Consider the following 19,089-nt stretch of genomic DNA (forward strand, 5'->3'; position numbering starts at 1 on the left):
CATACAGCAGTAACACATCAGACATTTGTTCACAAACACAGAAAGTCAAGTGATACTAATGTGGTTGCATCTGTTTCACCTACAGAAATCTGCATTTACTTCACGTATGATTTTATAACCCTGTTTGCTAACTAGTGTGTTTTTTACAGTAATTTGTATTCTAAATAACATTGACCTTTACGCATATTGTTTTGTGGTTATGTGGTTGTAACTGCTGACTGCATCTTTGAAACCTCCTGGTAATGCTTCCTGTCACTTTATGTAGTTGATGAGGATACAATTAGAAAAGTAGTGTTTGACTTCATATAGTCTGAATAAATATAATGATACTATAATAATTCTACCATGGATTTCATCACTGTGATGTGTCTTTCAACATTTCTTCAAGTAATTATGGATCACTTTTTCCCACCAGTATTGTAAAATCTTCATGTTGTTCGAAAAGTTATTCAAGTTATTCAGAAAGCAAAACAAATGCTGTATTATTAAATGATGAAGCACTCCAAGAATGAGGAAAGAAGCTGAACATTATTAAACTATAAGCATTCAAGAGTGTTGGCTCTATCATTTAGCCCTAAAGAAGTTACAAAGATTAATCAGGTTACTAAAATGAAATCATTCTGCTGTCTATAATAGTGTTTTTGTTTCAGTATTAAACTCACTTGCTGTCTTGACAGGAGTTCCTAAGAGACTTAAACTAGCTGTAGTAAAACACATCTATGAAACTGGAAATAATTGAACAACCTTTATTTGCAGACCTGTTCACTCCTTCCAGTCATTTAAAAAATGGTTGAGACAGTGGACTGTGATAGAATACTGACACACTTTACTAGCCAGAACTTGTTAACTGTTTCTGTCACTTTCATAAAGGATTCTCCACAGAGAAAGCAATACAAGATGCCACAAATGTCTTGATAGGGCTAAACAAGAAAATTTATCCTGTTCATCTACTTTGCCAAACCCTTCAACTGTGTGGATTGAAAAATCCTGCTAGGCAAACTAAATTCTCATAGCAAGGTTGTAGTCTTGCCTTGTAGCAGCAGGGGGTCTCATTGACAGACAATGTCACAGGCAAAAAACCACAGATTGGGAGGAATATAACAGATGAAGTCTGAAAATGGCCAGTCCACGGCCACTCTAGTTCTTGACCTACATAAATGATCTTCAGTGACTTTAAAGGACAGTTCATAAACGGTTGTGTTTGCCAATGGCACAAGTATACTAATTGAAAGTCCAAATACAAGCTGAGAAGAGACAGCTCGGATGACAGCTGAACGCTCTGACAGGTGGTTTACAGCTAACAATTTAAGTTTTAATCTCACAAAGACTTGTATTACGTGAATACAGATAAGCAGTAATGGTCGTACATTAAATGAAGCACACTGTGCAAAAATCTTTTGTGTCAAGTTTAGTAAAAAGTTAAAATGAATTCAACACATACAGGAACAAATCTAGAAACTCATTTCAGTTTGTCTTGGTCTTTGAAACTTCTCTCATTTAATTGACTTAAAGACTAAAATGTTGGATTATGTAGCATATTTTCAATTCCTGTTGTCTTATGAAATTATCTTCTGTGGTGGTGTGTGTAAAATAGATAAAGTGCTTGTTCAGCAGAAGTGAGCAGTAAGAATATTGTCTAAAGTAGATCATTTTGTAGAAGTCTTTTAAGTAACTGGGAATAGGTACATCCTCTTCCCAACGCATTTACTCCTTGAGGCTTTTATTACTGACAGTAACATCAGTTTCAGCTGAACTATGATCAACACAGTTACAATAGAAGACAGAAAAATAATTTTCACTTATGCCTACAACAAGCTCCTATCTGACATAAAACAAGAAAATGGAGATCTGTACTAGTTTGAAAGAAAATTAAAAATAAACTTAATTAGTTACTCTTCCTACAAACCGTCTGAATATCTTTATTCAAGAACTGCAAAGTTTGTTAGCTACATGCAAGTACTAGTGTTCATTGTAAAGCTGCATGAGTTATACTAATTTACTGTAAATTGGACTCGTTGTTACAGATATAGGTAACTATTTTCTTTGAAAAATGCCATTGTAGTCATGTAAACGTTAAACTATGAATAGGAGACAAATATTACTTAACTTATTTGGTTGTTGCAGATTCTTGTTAATATTTATTTATGTATTAGTCCTTTTTATTTTAATAGCACTGAGTGAAATCGATATTGCATGTGTCAAATGCAGTGAAATTGTGCACAACCATCTACAAAAGGAATTTTTTAAAATTTCTACGTACATTAAACATCCGTTACAATTCGAAGTCTGTAACTGTATTCCACTTGTATATGTAAATGAATAGGAAATTTAAGATTGTGCAGTGAGAATGGACATCATCCATGCACCTTATGGTCATTTGCAAGGTGTAAATGTAGTTGCACATTACCACTGAAAAAAAATGAAATGAGCGTACGCCATAGTTGGCCAGGAGGCCCCATGCGGGGAAGTTTGGCTGCCAAGTGCAGGTCTTATTTCGTGCAATGCCACATTTCGCTACTTGCGCACCAGTGATGAGAATGAGGCGATGATGAGGACAACACAACACCCAGTCCATGAGCGGAGAAAATCTCCAACCCAGCCAGGGATCGAACCCGGGCCTGCTTGCATTGGAGAAGAGCATGTTACCACCCAGCTAAGCAGGCGGTCATTGCCACTGGGTAGTAATGGAGGATGATTGTAAAGATTTTTAAAGCAGATTTACTTCCTTGAGGGTTTTTATGTTTTCAAGGCGTTTGCTTAAAAGCTTCAAACCCTTGTCAAATATGCCTCCATGGCATTGGAAAGTGTTGTTGTGAGTTAGGTGAAGGTTTTTGTTTAGTCTGGTGGTGTGTTTGTGGTACATCACAGTTCCTTTGTAGTCTTTTATCTTTTCCATTTAATTTACTTTATAGAACAGGAGTGCTTCTATAATTTAAATATGTGCCAGAGGAAGTACATTAATTGTTGGGAAAGCAAGTTTGCATTATTCGTTTGTTCTACTTTCATTTGTTATTCTAATGACATCCTTCTGCATTCTGTAAATATTAAGTGATGCTGGAGAGTTTCTCCATAATGTTACACAATAATTTCATGGGAGACTGAATATAGGCACAGTAAGCATTCATAATTGTTGTGGCACAAAGTTTCAGTGCTCTTAAGACATAAGTTTACTTAGCTTGTTATTAACATACTCCGTATGTTTGACCTAATTTAGATCACCTTTCACTCATACATTTAGGAATTTTGTTTCTGAGCTAGATACTTCTATGTTTCATAGTGCACCAGCAAGTATGAATAACATCTTTGAAACAGTAGAAAATGGCCTTTTAACCTGATACTTACGTAATTTAAAATAAAAAGTTGAGATACACAGGGAGAATGTTTGTCTCCTTGTATAATAATGTATAATGTTTCTCTAAGAACCCTCATTCAAGCCTGTTACAATATCTGCATCTAATTTTCTTTCCAGTCTTTGTCACCACCATCCATACCTTTTTGAACATTGTGTAAGAAACAGGAAAATAAAGCCAAAGTACTAATATTTGCAGATGTAAGTACTGTTTCCTCATACATGACTCATTTTCGTGCCTTACTGCTCACTTATTTAACATCTGGAATTGTAAAAATCAATGAAAGGATAACATTCTGTGAGTCAGACTGGGGTATGTCTGAAGTTTGAATGTGATAGGGAAGTGAGAAAATCTGAATAGGGAAGTGCAAAGGCTCAACATAAATACTATGAGGTCCAGAGAATGAGTTTCTGTGTACAGTTTAGAGATATGGTGTTCTTGTCATTCTCTGCAGCAAACGAGCGAAAAATAGTTCAGGTGTACATGCTGATGTTACAAGCAGAAGATGAAGATGTAGAGAAAGTATGTGAAGCTATTGAACCAGTAATTCAGTATGTAAAGGGAGATGATAATCTAATAATCATGGATCATTGGAATGCAGTAGTAGGAGAAGGAACAGAAAACTGATTTATGGGAGAATAGCGCTGCAGTAATAGGAACGAGAAAGGAGAAAACTTAATGAGATCAGCAATAGATTTCACCAAGTAGTAGTGAATACACTGTTCTAAAATCATAAGAAGAGGAGGTGTACTTGGAAAAGACCCAAAGACACAGGAAGATTCCATCTGGATTACATTGTGGTCAGACATATTCCAAAATCAAATATTGGATACTCAGGAGCAGATATAAACTCTGGTCATAATTTAGTAATGATGAAGAGTAGGCTAAGCTTAAGAGATCGCCCCCTGCGGGTTCGGGGGTTAGAATAGGCCCGCGGTATTCCTGCCTGTCGTAAGTGGCGACTAAAAGGAGTCTCAAATGTTTCGGCCTTATGTGATGGTCCCCTCTCGGGTTTGACCTCCATCTTTCTAAATTGTTCCGAAGAGCGAGCCAATTGGGGAAGGGCGCCTTACATGGTGCACTGTATCTGTCATGCATTGAGACCTTTAGCCGGCTTTCTCGTCGTTGCAATGGTGTCCAGCTCGTTTTCCATCTCTTGGGCGAGGATACGTCCCTGGGTGCGATTACCACTTACCACGCTGCACTGTGCAGTGTTGCTTTTCGCTGCGACGACGACCTCATACATTTTTGCACCTAAGATCCAGCACGGTAGCCAGTCCGTTGTGGTGGGGCCGCCATGTACCCTGTTGGTTGTAGCCCCCTGACAACACAGGGATCGCTCTACTGATGCCTGCGCCGTTTACTCCCCATGTATGCCAAGGAGTAGATGCCCATCTCCCTGGGGCATCAGGACTCCCGGCAATGGCCATCCTGCCAGGTGGCCCTTGTTGTGGCACCCATGGGGAGGGCCGTTGGTCGGAGTAGGTGGCATCAGGGTGGATGACGCGCAATGAAGCGTGGCACATCATCTCTTGCTGGTGGCCAGTCACCAGCAGTCTCTAAGCGTTCGAGGGCTCATTTTAAAGGAAACGTTTATGACCCCAAATCGTTCCCATCCCTGGCCACACCATGGGAGGAAAAAAAGGCAATGAATGACAGTGACACGTATTCGCCCAGGAGAGCTGATGGGGAATCCTTTGTATCCGTGAAGCCTCAGTTCTTTGTAGAGCATTTAGAGGACAAGTTTGGGGAGGTGGAGGGCTTGTCCAAAATGCGCTCTGGGTCAGTTTTGATAAAAACGGCATCCTCCGTCCAGTCACGCAGGTTACTTGCTTGTGACAAGTTGGGGGATGTTAACGTTACCATCATACCACATAAGAGCTTAAATATGGTCCAGGGTGTTATTTTCCATAGGGACCTACTTTTGCAGTCTGATGACGAGCTGCGCACCAACTTAGAGCGTAGAGGTGTTCATTTTGTCCGGCGCGTTCATTGGGATCCGAGGGACAATCAGGTTGCTACCGGTGCCTTCATCTTGGCCTTCGAGGGTGATACATTACCGGAGAAGGTCAAGGTGATGGTCTACCGTTGTGACGTCAAGCCCGATATCCCTCCCCCGATGCGGTGCTTTAAGTGCTGGAAGTTCGGCCATATGTCTTCCCGCTGCAGTTCCAGCCTCACATGTCGAGATTGCGGACGCCCATTTCATCCCGATACTCCATGTGCTCTGCCTCCCATCTGTGTCAACTGTGGAGAGCCTCATTCACCTTGCTCGCCAGACTGCAGGATCTTACAGAAAGAACGCAAACTCATGGAATATAAGACCCTGGACTGACTGACTTACACTGAGGCTAAGCGGAAATTTGAACGGCTACATCCCGTGCGCATGATGGCATCTTATGCCTCAACTGTCACTCCTGCTCCAGCTCCTTTAGCTGCACCACAAACAGTCAGCTCTCAGAGTCAGAGGACCTCACCTGCCCCCTTGACGATGGTGGCCCCTTCTCCCGCTGTTGCTCCCACACCATCTACCTCGGGAGCAGCACCCACTAAACCACCGGGGACACCAGTCCCCACTTCTAAGCCGGAGAAGCGTAAGTCTTCTTCGGCTTCTCTCGCTCGGAAGGGATCCTTTCGGTCACTCCCTTCCCAGGTTCCTACCAGCGGCACAGCAGACACCAACCAGTTGCTGAAGAAGCCACAGGTCGCTGGTCGTTGAGCTTCGCGATCAACTTCGGTCCCGGAGACTGATTCCAATAAGCCCTCTCACCAACGACAACCAAAGGAACAGCGAGAGAAACTGACATTGAAGACCCGTAAGACCAAGGCACCTGCGGTGGCACCTACTCCACCGCTACCTACAAGCTCTGCGTCTGAGGATGAGGTGGAGATTCTTGCGTCCGCTGAGGACCTCGATCTCGCCGGTCCCTCAGACGCATTGGATAGCAATTGCACGGGTGCTCCATCGGAGGCAGCAGGCAACCCAGTGGCGTAATCTGCCTTCCCTGTCCCGTCACGCCTTTCTCAGCCATGGACAATACCATCCTCCAGTGGAACTGCAGCGGTTTCTTCCACCATCTAGCTGAGCTCCGCCAACTTATCAGCCTTCACCCTTTCTTGTGCATTGCACTTCAGGAAACTTGGTTTCCAGCAATGCGAAACCCCGCCCTCCGTGGCTATCGGGTTTATTATAAGAACCGGGCAGCTTATGAAAGGGTGTCTGGTGGCGTCTGCATATATGTCCTTAACTCTCTTCACAGTGAGTCTATCCCTTTACAAACAGCTTTAGAGGCTGTCGCTGTTCGGGTGTGGACGCCACAGGCTGTTACCGTCTGCAGTCTTTACCTTCCACCGGATGGTGATGTCGCGCAGCGTGTCCTGGCTGCGCTGATAGCCCAGTTGCCGCCACCTTTCTTATTACTGGGCGACTTCAACGCCGATAACCCTCTGTGGGGTGGGTCAGTCGCGACAGGTCGAGGCGCCACCATTGAGCATTTATTGGCACAGCTCGATCTCTCCCTTTTAAACGATGGTTCCTTCACACACTTCAGCGTGGCGCATGGCACGTACTCCACCATTGACCTTTCGATCTGCAGCCCTCGCCTCTTACCGTCTGTCCAATGGAGAGTGCATGACAACCTGTGTGGTAGTGACCACTTTCCGATCTTTCTGTCACTGCCACAGCGTCAGTCTTCTTTGCGCCCTTGCAGGTGGGCTATGAATAAGGCTGACTGGGACTTGTTTTCCTCCACTGCCGCTATTGAGCCTCTCTCTAGTGATGACATTGATGCGGTGGTTCAATCGGTCACCACCGGCATTGTTACTGCCGCCGAATCTGCCATTCCCCATTCTTCTGGGTCCCCTCGGCGGCGTACTGTGCCTTGGTGGTCGCCTGAGATCGCTGCAGCGATTAAAGATCGCCGGCGGGCACTCCAGCATCACAAGCGACATCCCTGCATTGAACACCTCATCACCTTCAAACGGCTGCGTGCGCGGGCCCGCTGCCTTATCCACCAAAGCAAGCAGGAGTGCTGGGAGCGGTATGTGTCCACCATTGGCCTCCATGTCTCTCCATCGCAGGTCTGGGCCAAGATCCGACGCCTCTATGGCTATTGGACTCCTGTCAGCGTCCCTGCGCTCTCACTGAACGGAGCAGTTTGTACAGACTCCGACGAAATTGCCAACAGCTTGGCAGAGCATTTTGCTCTTAGTTCCGCTTCTTCCAATTACCCACTGGCCTTCCGCTCCATTAAAGAGCGGATGGAACGTCAGAGCCTTTCTTTTCGCACCCACCATTCTGAATCCTACAATGCTCCATTCAGTGAGTGGGAATTTCACAGTGCCCTTGCCACTTGCCCTGATACCGCTCCTGGGGCAGATAGCATCCACTGTCAGATGCTGAAACACCTTTCAGTGGACTGCAAGTGACGCCTCCTCGAGCTTTACAACCGTCTCTGGGTCGAGGGTGAGTTTCTGTCGCAATGGCGGGAAAGCATTATCATCCCCGTTTTGAAACCAGGCAAGAGCCCTTTGGAGGTGGACAGCTACCACCCAATTAGCCTCACCAACGTTCTTTGCAACCTTCTCGAACGGATGGTGAGCCGGCACTTGAATTGGGTACTGGAGTCTCGGGACCTTCTGGCTCCATCTCAGGGTGGGTTCCATAAAGGCCGCTCCGCCACCGACAATCTGGTGAGTCTGGAGTCGGCCATCCGTACTGCCTTTGCCCACCGTCAGCACCTGGTCACTGTCTTTTTCGACATTTGGAAGGCATACGATACGACATGGCGTCATCACATACTTTCTACGCTTCATGGATGGGGCCCTCTGCCGATCTTTATCCGAAATTTTCTGTCGTATCGTACCTTCCGTGTGCAAGTCGCGGCCTCATATAGTTCCTCCCACGTCCAGGAGACCGGTGTGCCACAGGGTTCTGTTTTAAGTGTCTGCCTGTTTTTAATAGCCATTAACGGGCTCGCTGCGGCCATGGGAAATTCTGTCTCCACTTCCCTGTATGCTGATGACTTCTGCCTTTACTACAGCTTTACTGGCGTTGCAGCTGTTGAACGTCAGCTACAGGGCACTATCTGCAAGGCGCAGTCTTGGGCTGTAGCGCACGGTTTTCAGTTTTCGGCTGCCAAGACCCGCGTTATGCATTTCTGCCGGCGCCGAACAGTCCATCCTGAGCCGCGGCTTTATCTTGACAGCGAACTTCTTGCTGTGGTGGAGACCCACAGGTTTTTGGGGTAGTTTTTGATGCTCGGTTGACTTGGCTGCCTCATATTCGGCAGCTTAAACAGGCGTATTGGAGGCATCTAAACGCTCTGAGATGCTTGAGCCACACCAGCTGGGGTGCCGACCGATCTACCCTCTTACGGCTCTACCAGGCGTTAATCCAGTCCCGTCTGGATTATGGGAGCCTGGCTTATGGCTCAGCATCCCCATCTGCGTTGCGGGTGCTGGACCCAATCCTCCACAGCGGGACACGCCTTGCCACTGGTGCCTTCCGGACCAGCCCAGTGGACAGCATACTTGTGAAGGCAGGTGTCCCTCCACTGCGGTTATGACGCCAACAATTTCTAGCTGCTTATGCTGCCCATGTTTTTAGCTTGCCCGGGCATCCAAATTATCGTGTCCTGTTCCCGCAGTCAGTCGTCCATCTGGCAGAACGTCGGCCCCGGTCGGGTTGTCCGATCGCCGTACGCGTCAAAGAGCTTCTCTCCGGGCTTGGGTTTTTCCCTGTTCCGCCTCCTTTCCGGGCACCTCTGCGTACACCCCCGTGGTGTGTGCCTCGCCCTTGCCTTCGGCTTGAATTGGCACAGGGCCCGAAGGACTCAGTCCCTCCGGAGGCCTTCCGACACCGCTTTGATTCCATCCTGGCTGTGTATCAGGGCTCTGGCGTTGTTTACACTGACGGTTCGATGGTTGCTGGTCGTGTCGGTTATGCGCTAACTGTAGGGGACCACTATGAACAACATTCATTGCCAGCTGGCTGCAGCATTTTTACTGCTGAGCTGGTCGCCATCTTTTGTGCCCCAGAGTATATCCGCTCCTGTTCAGGTGAGTCCTTCGTCATCTGTAGCGATTCCCTGAGCGGTTTACCAGCTCTCGACCAGTGTTTCCCTCATTCTCGTCTGGTGATGACTATCCAGGAGTCCCTGCATACTCTTGTCCGTTGCGGCCGCTCTGTGGTCTTTGTGTGGACCCCCGGTCATGTCGGTATCTCGGGCAATGAACATGTTGACCACCTGGCGAAAGAGGCCACCAGTAAACCACCTCTGGAGATTGGCCTCCCGGTGACTGATTTGCGGGCAATCTTATGCCGAAAACTTTTCGATTTATGGGACACTGAATGGCGCAACCTGCCCATGTCCAACAAACTTCGCCGTATCAAGGCGACGACATCTGTGTGGCGGTCGTCCCTTCGGGTCTCCCGCCAGGAGTCTGTTGTCCTCTGCCGGCTGCGCATTGGGCACACTCGGCTGACACATGGCCACTTATTGCGCCGTGAGGACCCAACTCTGTGTCGCTGCGGCTCCATTTTATCTGTGGTGCACATTTTATTGGATTGTCCGCTTTTAGCTGTGCTCAGGCAGACGTTCGCACTGCCTGACACGCTCCCTGCCCTTTTATGTGATGACCCTGCTATGGCTGGCTTAGTTTTACGTTTTATTCGGGCAGGGGTTTTTTATCATTTAATCTGAGTGTTTGTGTTTTATTTTATTGTTTTGTGTTGATTCTGGCCTTTGGCCTACGGTTTTAAACTGAGTTTTTAATGTGTTCTCGGTGGTTGGTTTTTCCTTTTTTTTGTTCCTATGGTCGGCCAACCACCGTCACACTCTGTGTGATTGTAGTTCGTCTTGTCTGGTCTTTATCTACGTTTCTCTTGTTCTGTGTCGTCTGTGCTCTATTCTGTTAATCGTTTTTATTCTCTGTGGGGGTTTTTAGGATTTGGAAAAAGGGACCGATGACCGTAGCAGTCTGGTCCCTTTAATCCCACAAACCAACCAACCGTAAGAGATTTGTCCAGGTGGAGCAGAATGGGAAAAAAAGGATAATGTAACATTGAGGACCGATAAGAGGTGTTTGACGCTTTCTAAGGCTGTTGATATTGTGATAAGGGGTACCACAGTAGGTACTTCAGTTGATGAAGAATGGACATCTCTAATGATGGCAATCAGAGGTGTCGGACAGTCAAATGTAGCTACAAGGAAGGTATATATGATGAAGAAACCTTGGGTAACAGAGGAAATACTTTAGTTGATCAGTGGAAGAAGGAAGTACAAAATGTCCTGGGAAAGACAGGAATACAATAATATGTGTCACTTAGGTATGAAATACAGTACATAGTATGTTCAGAAAGCCACAATAAAATGGTTATAGGAGAAATGCAAAGAAATTGAATAAAAACTGATCATCAGGACTGACTCAGCATATAGCAAAATCAAAATAACTTTTGTTGCAATTAAAAGCAGTAATATCAATGTTCAGAGTGGAATGGAAATTCCACTGTTAAATGCAGAGGAGAGAGCAGGTAGGAGGAAACAGTACATTGAAGGCCTCTACGAGAGGGGGGAATTGTCTAATGACATGACTGAAGAAGAAATGGTAGTCGATGTTTTAAGATTTAGGTGATCCAGTGTTAGAGCCAAAGTATAAAAGAGCTTTAGAAGACTTGTAGTCAAATAAGACAGAAGGGATAGATGACATCCATTCAGAATTTGTACAAACATTCAGGAAGTGGCAACTAAATGACAGTTGAAGTTACTGGGTGGAATCTGTGAGACTGCAGACATATTGGGGACTTTTGGAACAATATCATTAACATAACCCTGAAGATAGCAAGGGCAGATAAGTGTGAGAACTATCGCACAATCAGCTTAACAGCTTATACATCACAGAGGCAGTTCTGATGCACTTGGTAATGGAAGTGAGCCTTAAGAAAATCGAGTTGTGTTTCTTAGGATTTGTTGACCTAGAAAATGTGTTCAGCAGTGTGAAATGGTTCCAGATGTTCAAACTTCTGAAAAACGAGTAAACTTTAGGGACAGACAGATAGCATACAGTAGCACAAATACCAAGATAGAGCAATAAGAATGGAAGATCAAGAACAAAGTGCTCAGATTAAAAAGGGTGTAAGACAAGGATGAATTATTTTGTCCCTACTATACATAGAAGAAACAACGATGGGATAAAAGAAAGGCATAGGAATGGGATTAAAATCCTGTGGTGACAGGATATCGATGCTAGCATTTGCTAATTATGTTGTTATCCCACGGAACTCAGCAGTGTATGTTAGTGGGCTATGGACTATGGGGAAACCATAAAAGAAGATAATTAAAGTGTTTGAGATGTGGTGCTACAGAAGGTTGCTGAAAATTAGTTGGATTGTTAAAACAAGGAATGAAAAGATTCTTCCCAGAATCATATGTTCCTCAACATATGGAAAACATCGGTATGATAGGACATGTGTTAAGGCATCAAGTAGTAACTGTCATGGTACTAGAGGAACAGCAGAATGTAAAAACTGCAGGAGAAGACAGAAATAGAAGTCCATCCATCCATTATGGTGCCCAATTTCCAGTATGGTACCTTTCCAATTTTTGCAGAGCACTGTACCTATATAGGGTACTGTTATGAGCTTGTCTCTCCCAAAGACATTTTGAAGTTACTTCCAGCTTCCCTCTGGGAGGAATTACGTTTACCCGTTCTGTCTGCATCTAGGATTTATTGCATGACCAAATACTTTATTATTGTTCAAAGAGCTTTTGTATCATGTAACTTAAGATTGAACATGGAAACTAGCTGAGTATTTAGATGTGGGAAACTGCCTAAAAACCACATCCGAGCTGGTTAGTATACCAGACCCTGACATTCATCCATGAGGTGGATTCAGTGGGGGGGCTGGCGCACCTCCTCATGTCCTGGAAGAGGACGCTTTAATACACTCAGCTGTCTGCACAGATATGGAGTTGGAAATGCACCCAACAAATAATTGAGATGTAGCTTGTAAGTGGCAATCAGAAATGAAGAGACTGGCTGGCACAGGAGAGGAATTTGTGGCAGGCTGCGTCAAACCAGTCAGAGGGCTTATGACCCAGAAAAGTAAAAATATTTTCATTTGTTTTGAAGAACATACTGTGAACAGGAGAACAGTAAATACTCCTTTGCTACAGCAATGTTATTTATTTAGATGCAGTTAAAACACCGTTCTAAGTTTTACTAACTTTTAAGTTTGGAAGTGTTATAGAAATACCAGTAACTTTCAGCAAGTGGTCTGCTTCCTGTCCTCTAAATCAACAACTGACACTACTAACTGTAATTCTCTGATTTTCCACTTTTGTTTATAAGTACTTGTACTGAAAATGTGTGTGTGTGTGTGTGTGCGTGTGCGTGTGCGTGTGCGTGTGCGTGTGCGTGTGCGCGCGCGCGCGGTGTTTGTAATGGTTATTTATCACAAGAGAATTAATTTATTGCCTTGTTCTGGCGACTCCATTTCAAATGGCATTCTGTATGAAGTAATTTAGAGGCTTTTGTGTAATTTTGTGTAGTTTTATTTTCTGGATTTTATGTTTTTTACTTATTTTTACTTGTAGATTGGATTTTCTGCCTGTGATGCTGTGACTAGCTTAAAACTAGTGGATGCTGGCGTTCCCAAGGAGAAGCTGGCACTAATAGCCATACCACTTGTTCCACTGCAGATAATTTTGCCATTGGTGTTAAGCAAGTATACTGTTGGACCACGTCCAATGGATGTTTACCTGACTGCGATTCCCTATCGGTGAGTGGAAGAAGTATATTTGTTATATAGTTTGAATTATTTTACTTCTGTTGAAGAGTTTGATGGTTGAACGTTCTTGATAATTGAAAACCAAGGCTGCATCAAGGCTTGAACCTGCCATTTGTACATCTGATTGAATTGCGTATAATATATTTGGAAGGAATACACATGACATGAAAAATATAAATCTTGTAAAACTTATATTTATCTTAAGGAAGTGTCAACTTTAAAGACAAATAATGTTGAAACCATTGAATTTCTTATAAAGGGAAGAATTTTCTGAGTGGCTCGAATTTAACAGGCAAGCAGCGCAGTAAATTGTTTTGTTAAAGAAGATAATTGTAACGTCGAAGACTCCATTATTGTAGCCCAAAAGCTGTGGAATAAGACTCTTTTGTTAGTACTGGATCACAGGGAATGTAAGAAACTGACATAACATTGTTACAGTGCAATACATTTTGTTGTACCCAAAAGTCATCAGTGCACAGCTCTTTTTCTTTACAAGTCTCATTAAACAAATTTTAAGGAATGCTTGTATTACTAAGAATTCATTTGGTAGGTTAACAAATAGTCTACTATCCATTTTAGTTGATGATTAATGTGTGGTTTAGACCCCTGTATTCTTAGGATTTTTACTCATCAGATGCAACTAAGATATCCAACATTTGATAATTGCCTCCATTGTCTTCTTAAACACCAAAGAAATAATTTCTAACACATTTTAACAGTGTCTTCTTTGTATTCATAAATTAGTAAATGCAAATAGCTTTGCAGATAAGATTTAAAGGGTATTCGGCAGAGGTATACTGACAGTGGCATCTGGTTGCTGTTCTTAAAGTGTAGCTGTTCCCCATATTATACATTAGCACTGTCATTAGTGGGACTTTAAGAATATAATGATGGCCATAAGCTGCATACGGCTTCAGAATGTGGAAAGAAACAGAAGGATAGTAGAAGAGTACAAAATAGTAAGACATTATTTGAATAAAGATGAAACTGCAGCTCAGAAGCAACTGGAACTGTAGATTTGAAAGTGTATGTGTGAAATTTCAGTTTCTACTTTATTACTGTGTACCCCATGGGTTTCTGAAATTCACAGTTTGATGAATATTGACTAAAATTTGATTGTCTTGTGTTTCTGTAAACAGGTTTGTTTCACATCGCCTTATCTGTGGTTATAGAGGAAACATATGCACAAAATTTATACATGAAAAGCAGCTGGGCATATAACTTGGGTAGGCAAGAGCACTGCCTAACAGCACACTCGAACTAAATTATGTTTTGGAATAACAAATGACAGTAGCAATACATGAATGATCAGTCATTTCGTGCTATGTTCCAAAACTTAGACAACCCTAGTGTCTTGATAGCCTTCTATATGAGCCGAAAAAAACTGAGAAAGAGTCTGTTACTAGATGATAGTAGGGTACAGGATCAATTATGTTTCAAGATACTACAGTGAACTACAGTGTTGATTGATTATAAATGTATTGTATATGACTGTAAGACCATAGATGAAGATTTTGGCTGCAGCCCACCATAAGAGAATTAAGTTGACTATAAGAGCATTTATCACCAGTTCATACACAACCTTTGCTTCAAGGCTGGCAAGCCACCATTTCACATCAGATGACAACTTTCCATGATGCTTCTAGTCCACAACATATATTCCATACACTAATACATAAATGCCATTCCATTTCTTGCCCAACCATGGAGTGCCTTTTCAATAATTGTGTGCAAGCAATGAGTTTCTTAGGAAGTGACACAAAGGGTTGTCTTTTCAAGATTGTTGTGGTGACTATTAAACAATGAAAAGTCCAGGATGCAGTTACAACAATATGGAAATGATAGGTTGTTACACATCACATAGAAGATGCACAGAGATGCAGACAGGTACAAATAGAAAGGATACAAGAAATATTCAGCATTTAGACTAAGTCCTTCATCAGACGTAACACACACACACACACACACACACACACACACACACGGCCCTGTCATCCATGAGTGCTAAGGCTCGAGCCTTGCACTGAGATATGGCAATAGCCATATATGTGTGAGTTGTCTGAATGTGATTTTTTCTTTTTCATTGTATCTGTCTGCAACCCACTGCCTCCCCAATGTGCTGAGTAGCAATCTATCCTTTCCATATTGCTGGTAAGATGAATGTTAATATTTTACACTAAGGTTACAGTAAAGTACTACCTCAGCTTCTAAAGATGCCCATAATTGTTTTAAATTTGACTGATTTTAGAAAATAAAATGCTTAAAAATATAACAATACCAGAGAAGGAAAGTTGCTACTCACCATATAGCGGAGATGCTGAGTCGCAATAGGCACAATAAAAAGAGTCACACAATTAAAGCTTTCGGCCATTAAGGCCTTTGTCAGCAGTAGACACACACACACACACACACACACACACACACACACACACACACACACACACACCTGCAGTCTCAGAGAGCTGAGACCACACAGAGAACAGCAGCACCAGTGCATGATGGGAGGGGCGACTGGTTGGGGGTAAGGAGGAGGCTGGGGTGGGGAGGGGGAGGGATAGTATAGTGGGAGTGGCGGACAGTCAAGTGTTGCAGTTTAGACGGAGGGCAGGAGAGAAGGTATTGGACATAGTTCTATCACATATGGCTATTTACTGCAGCTTGATGTCCCATCCCTTTGTGGCACCTGTCATATGCCCAGTTTTAATGGAGTACATTTATATTCTGACAAGAGGGTAAAAGTAAATTCAACCAGGCACCTCCCCTTTATACTACCCATTGATGAGGCAAGTTTGACACTTTTTTAACTCCAGCCTAGGCTTTTAAGTTTGGTGTATTGCATAGTATTTGACTTATCCATTTTAAATTAGTGATCAGCCACTCAGACTTTCTGTTAAAACGTTTTAGATTTTTCTCTGTTGATTTCTATTGTCATATTATCCCACCTTTTCATGCTTGGCATAGTAAAGTTTTTTTACAGTTGGGTTGATTATGTGTCTCTAAGTGTGTGACTGTTCATTTAAATTTTGAGTTTTGTGGAATATTTTAACTTTTGAAGTTTTGACCACACTTCTCTTCATGTTTTTCGAGTAGTAAGGTTGCTAAAGACCCTGGTATCAAGAGCCCTAACCTATCATCATTCCCTTAATCAGAGATATGGTATGGCCATTTTGAATGACTCCATCTCATGAGAAACATTTAAAAAATGCCAGGATAATTGTTTACTGAGAAGGAAAGAACTTTTTAAAAATATGTAGTCACTTATTCTTAAAAATAGTACATCATCTCCGTGAGGACTTCAGTGATTACAGAATATACTTTAATGCTACATTTGAAACAAGTTTTTTCTCTGTGACAGATGAACCTATATAATACTCTCTGGTACTGTAGTGGCCCCATTGTTGGAGATTCAGACAATATTGAATGGAAATTGTTTTAACAACAATAATAATTTATATGTAGGTTTTAGATGAAGTAAAATGCTTCAGAGTTATGCCTAACATTAGTTCTTGAATTAATTGTATTACTAAATAAGCAAAATCAAGCTGATGTCAGGCTGCGTAAACTATGCAGGTTATTTTGTAGTATACAGTGCACCCAGTCCTGCAGTGTTGTGTGACAGTATAACACACCTAAGAAAAAGGTAGTGTATGAACTTAGGTGCTAGGAGGTTAGTTTTGTGAGGCATCTTTGCTACTGTTTATTACTCCTGTGACAAATATTTTGCACACACTGCAAGTGTATAATTGATAGTTTTTTGTTGAAAGATTTTATTGCAAGGTACATTATTTGTGGCAAGTAAAACTGTTATTTCCTTGCCAGCCCTTGTATGGTAGTTTTTATCACTGTTCCTTTGTGTACTTCTGAACTATTTGCTCATATGTTTGTGATGAATGTTGGTATTATATTTGTCATTAAATTCAGGATGTTAAATATCTGTAACAGCTTTGTTGAAACACTGACTAACAGGTCAAGAAAGAAATGTTATTGCAGAATTTGTATGTACAGCAACAGGATGGCTGGCATTATTATTCATAGGTTTCTGGCATCTAGGCTGCTGTTTCTTAATTCTAGGACTATGCCATCCTTCTGTGTTGTTAAAAATACCATAGACAGAACTACTTTTAATCAAGATAATTTTTCTTGCACATTAATTTGTATGATACGGATTTAGCCCTGTACATTGAGAGACCTGCTACTTTTATTTTTGTTGTAAGTTTTGTGAATATATGTTCAGTGAAATGAAATGTTCAGCTGATAATGTGAACAACATTATCTTCTGTTTCATTTTCAAGACAACAGTTGCATCCATCCCTATAATCAAAACAAATAAAAAATAAATATAATTCCATCTTGTAGTTATGGAGTGTGGGACTGTCGCTAATCGATAAATTGTAAAAATGATATTCCAACAGCTGTGATTTCTACAGCTTTTTACATGGGCTATCATTTTCAGTGAGATAATTCACAAACATTTAGAAAACACTCACTCATCTTTACCTGAATAACACTATTTGCAGATGTTTTGGGTACACACATTCAGTCTGGAGACGGGAGGGGTCCTAGGGTGGCAAGAAGAAGAAGAAGATATTTGGTTTCAGTTTTACAGCCATCATCAAATCCACAATGCTAGAAATGTAAATACAAAGGTTGGAACTTAAATAGTGGCAACTATTTATTCACAACCGATACAAAAGAGTTCCATGTTTTGTACCTGTGACTGTCCTTCAAAGTAGTCACCAGTATTGTGTAGAACCCATTGCCAGCGATGTGGAAGGTGTATTATACCGTTAGCAGAGCCTGTTCTGTTGATGGTGTGAATGGACTGGTCTACTGCCTGTTGACTCGCAGGAACAGTTCTGAAGTGAATGCCACGAAGTGGTTCCTTCATCTTCGGAATCAAATCAAAGTAACAAGAACTTAAGTCCGGGGAGTATGGTGGATGGTACAGTACTACCCAGTTCCATCGACCAAACAGAGCAGCCACAGCTTGTGCTGTATGTACCCACGCATTGTCGTGCAAAATGATGGGTGGGTTGCGCAGAAAGTGTCGCCACTTCTTCCGCAAAGCTGGTTGCAGGTGATGCTCCAAAAATGAACAGTAATACTGTGCATTGATGATCTGCTGTAGAGGAAAGTAATGTGTTAGGCTAACACCATCACAGCCGTACACGAGAATCACCATAACTTTCACCATACGGGGGCTCTGATGCACTTTTGACTTTTCCAGCGACCCATAATGACACCATTCGTTGGATTGGCTTTACAGTTTTGGATCGTACGATGTGGCCCATGTGTCATCCAGTGTTACGATACGGTGTAAGAAAGCCTCTCCTTCGCACTCATAGAGCTCCAAGTGCATCTGAGCAGCATTGTAATGCATCCATTTCTGCATTTCCTTCAAGTTATGCGAAACCTATCGTGATGCAATTTTCTGCATGCCCAGGCGTTCCTTCAGGATGTGAAGCACAGTTGTATGCACTAATCCGGTTTCTTGGGCAAGCTCACGAATCGTATGGCGTCAATCACTGTCCACTAATGTGGCAACAGCATGCACTTCTTCTTCAAAGATGCTAGGAAGACGTGCCTGATGCAGGTCTGCCACAGTTTGTCGACCTTTGTTGAAGGCTTTTACCCAACGTACCACTGTTCTGTATGGCAGTGCTGATTCCCCTCATGCCTCTTGAAGACCTTGATGACACTGTCGTGCTGTAGGACCTCTGGCACATTCAGTCTTGATCCAACTGCGTTTTTCCTGTTTCGAAAACATAGTAACACCATTACGTTAGACCGCTTACTCACTAGTGACTGTATTTCCCTTGATTGTGCACACGCTGGTGATGTGGGACAGGCAAGTCCATTTTTTCGGATGAAAGGTAGGTATGTCAACAATGTGTGCTATCAGTGACAATAGTAGATTCCATTGCATAGTGTCTCCAAAGCAGTGTTGCC

General features: G+C 42.8%; 1 protein-coding gene across 3 annotated transcripts in view; it reads left to right on the forward strand.

Moving 5' to 3' along the window:
• The window catches only part of LOC126252745 (acetyl-coenzyme A transporter 1), a 78,717-nt gene that overhangs the window by 35,442 nt on the left and 24,186 nt on the right, over positions 1–19,089 (forward strand). For all 3 annotated transcript variants that reach the window (XM_049953649.1, XM_049953647.1, XM_049953650.1), the window contains exon 6: positions 12,947–13,131. In XM_049953649.1, the coding sequence (XP_049809606.1) occupies positions 12,947–13,131 (185 nt within the window). The remainder of the gene's footprint in view (positions 1–12,946; positions 13,132–19,089) is intronic.

Source organism: Schistocerca nitens, chromosome 4 (genome assembly GCF_023898315.1).
Source record: "Schistocerca nitens isolate TAMUIC-IGC-003100 chromosome 4, iqSchNite1.1, whole genome shotgun sequence".
Classification (NCBI taxonomy): domain Eukaryota; kingdom Metazoa; phylum Arthropoda; class Insecta; order Orthoptera; family Acrididae; genus Schistocerca; species Schistocerca nitens.